The sequence below is a fragment of the Penaeus vannamei genome, chromosome 15, assembly GCF_042767895.1.
Source record: "Penaeus vannamei isolate JL-2024 chromosome 15, ASM4276789v1, whole genome shotgun sequence".
NCBI classification, from domain to species: Eukaryota; Metazoa; Arthropoda; class Malacostraca; order Decapoda; family Penaeidae; genus Penaeus; species Penaeus vannamei.
In genome coordinates this window covers 34,701,663-34,704,162 of record NC_091563.1, presented here as the reverse complement: position 1 = coordinate 34,704,162, position 2,500 = coordinate 34,701,663, and the positions used below count along the sequence as shown (strand labels likewise).

General features: G+C 47.2%; 1 protein-coding gene across 5 annotated transcripts in view; it reads left to right on the top strand.

Moving 5' to 3' along the window:
* LOC113810483 (UTP--glucose-1-phosphate uridylyltransferase) overlaps positions 1–2,500 on the top strand; it is a 32,374-nt gene that overhangs the window by 21,264 nt on the left and 8,610 nt on the right. The window contains exon 2 of one of the 5 annotated variants that reach the window (XM_070130695.1): positions 1,645–1,818. The exons of 3 other annotated variants lie outside the window; for them this stretch is intronic. In XM_070130695.1, coding sequence (XP_069986796.1) covers positions 1,684–1,818 — 135 coding nt within the window. In that variant the 5' untranslated portion in view covers positions 1,645–1,683. Of the gene's footprint in view, positions 1–1,514; positions 1,819–2,500 lie in introns of those variants that run through there. One more of the 5 variants, XM_027362167.2, reaches the window with a different exon arrangement.

Sequence of the window (2,500 nt, the reverse complement as noted above, 5' to 3'; positions counted from 1 at the left end):
CCACAGTCCCACACATGGATGGCAGGTGTAGTGGAGGGGCTCGTTAACGTGTGTATATTGGGGAAAAGGGGTGGGGATGAGGGAGGGGGTTGGGGGGGGGGCTACAGGTGCAGGGACACGTATTACGTTTCTTGTGATCGAAATAGGTTATCCTCATAACTACAAATGCCAGCCGTCCCTTTCGCCAACACAAAGGGATGAATGATGGGTGTCTGTATCTCTTTTTTTTCATAGACGGTAAATGTGTATTGTGAGGAAAATATAGTACTTTTTTATAGATTTTTGGTGTGTGTGTGTGTGTGTGTGTGTGTGTGTGTGCGTGTGTGTATGTGTGTGTGTGTGTGTGTGTGTGTCTTTATGTGTGTGTGTGTGTGTGTGTGTGTGTGTGTGTGTGTGTGTCTGTATATGTGTGTGTATGTATGTATGTGTGTATATCTATGTATTTGTGTGTGTGTGTGTGTGTGTGTGTGTGTGTGTGTGTGTGTGTGTGTGTGTGTGTGTGTGTGCGCGCGCGCGTGCGTGTGTGTATGTATGTATTTATGTATGCGTGTGTGTGTGTGTGTGTTTGCGTGCGCGCGCGTGCGTGTGTGTATGTGTGTGTGTGTGTGTTTGTGTGTATGTGTGTGTGCGTGTGCGTGTGCGTGTGCGTGCGTGTGCGTGCATATTCATAAATATACACCTCCGGCTTCATGTACGGACATTTATCGTAGATTGACCATTCACGCCATCTGTGCCTGACCCGCGCCGCCACCTCACCTGTGAAGTTTGCATGGGGCGATGGCCAAGGGGGTAATTATGGGTGCAGTTAGCGGTAATGGGAACTGATGGAGGCCGTAATCAGTGGACGTGCCGAGACGCACGCCCACTCGCACGGGAGAACGAATGCGAATTGAGGAGAATTGGAACGCTTTAGATCGACGCACACTTGGACGTTCGAACGGAGGCCAAAGGAGCCCTGCCCTCGTATTGATGATGGTCGGGCCTACGACGGTCTAATTAGGGGTGATTTATTGACCCTGTTTCTGTGTCACTGATCAGGTCATTTATCGAGATATCAGGGTTGGATTCACACGGGGTCAATGGCCATGTTACGGGTTTTAATAGCCGCGTGCACATACGTGTGTTTGTGGGGGGGAGAGGGAGAGGGTTGGGGGAAGGGAGAGAGGGAGAGGGAGAGGGAGAGAGGAAGGGAGAGAGAAAGGCAGACAAACAAGTAGACAAACTGCGTCTCTTTGTCTTTCTCATCATCTCCCGCGCTTTGATTCCCAGTGAGGGGAAGGAAAGGGAGAGAGGGAATCTGAAACAAATCTTACACTATCCATAAAGTGACGTTATCTCTTCGAACCAAACGTTAAAATATCTGCATGTCAGCCACACCTGTCTTTTTTATCAATGTTTACTGGATGGCGATATATCATTCCCCATTCAGAATACCGACGTATGATTAACGAAAGTATCATAGACTTGGTTAAATTTATCAGGGATATAAAATATACATCTGGTGCCAGGAGGAGCATACCACACACATATAAAAAGATAGAAAGGAAAGGATAAGGAGCATCAAAATTGTCCACACACCATCGAGAAACGGAAAACAGCCGAAGACAATTTTTTTCACACAACTTGAACTTATAGTATTTGCAGAAAGCGGTTCGTTGCAATTAGAAAGAGAGAAAAAGAAAAATGGTAGTTGAGACCACGACCAGTTCGCTCCCTTTCGTCAACGGGAATTTGCTAACGCTGAACCTTGCAAACGCCGCTCGCTTTGCCACGAGAGGGAACGTCTCGTTACCCAGGAATTACGACCGCTACAGTGAGGTAATGATGGACTTTCTAAGGGTTTCGTGTGGCCTTTGGGTGTGAGTTGCATTTTCCAGATATTGAAAAGGTGTTGCCCGTGTGAGATACAATGAAAGTTAATATACAGAAAAAAAATATGTTTAAACGCGCGCGCGCACGCGCGCACACACACACACACACACACACACACACACACACACACACACACACACACACACACACACACACACACACACACACACACACACACACTTACACTTATATATTTAAATATGTATTTACTTATTGAAATAATATTAGTGGAGCTAACGCCAACGGGGGCACATAGCCGCATCCACCTTCGCTTCCAGCCACGAGGGTCCCTCATGGCAAGCCATCAGACAGGTCCTTGTCCCATCTCTAACTTCTCACAACAGTTTTCATCAAGCTGCCAAAGGCCATGACTTCCTTGGTCCTACAGTGCTCCTTAACCCAAAGTTATCTTGTGAGACAACCTGGTGGGCAAGGTCACCCATCCCAATCAAGCAAGGTGTCTGTAAAGCCTGCCAACTATGGCCCATGATTCAGCCCTAGGATCTATTACAAAGGACATCAAGATGAAACTCCAAGGCACAGGGTAGTGTCCATGTTATCCTACCATGAACCAAAACTGGCTGAACCAGGGCCTTAAAGACACATAACTTGGTCCTTTTGGACAGGT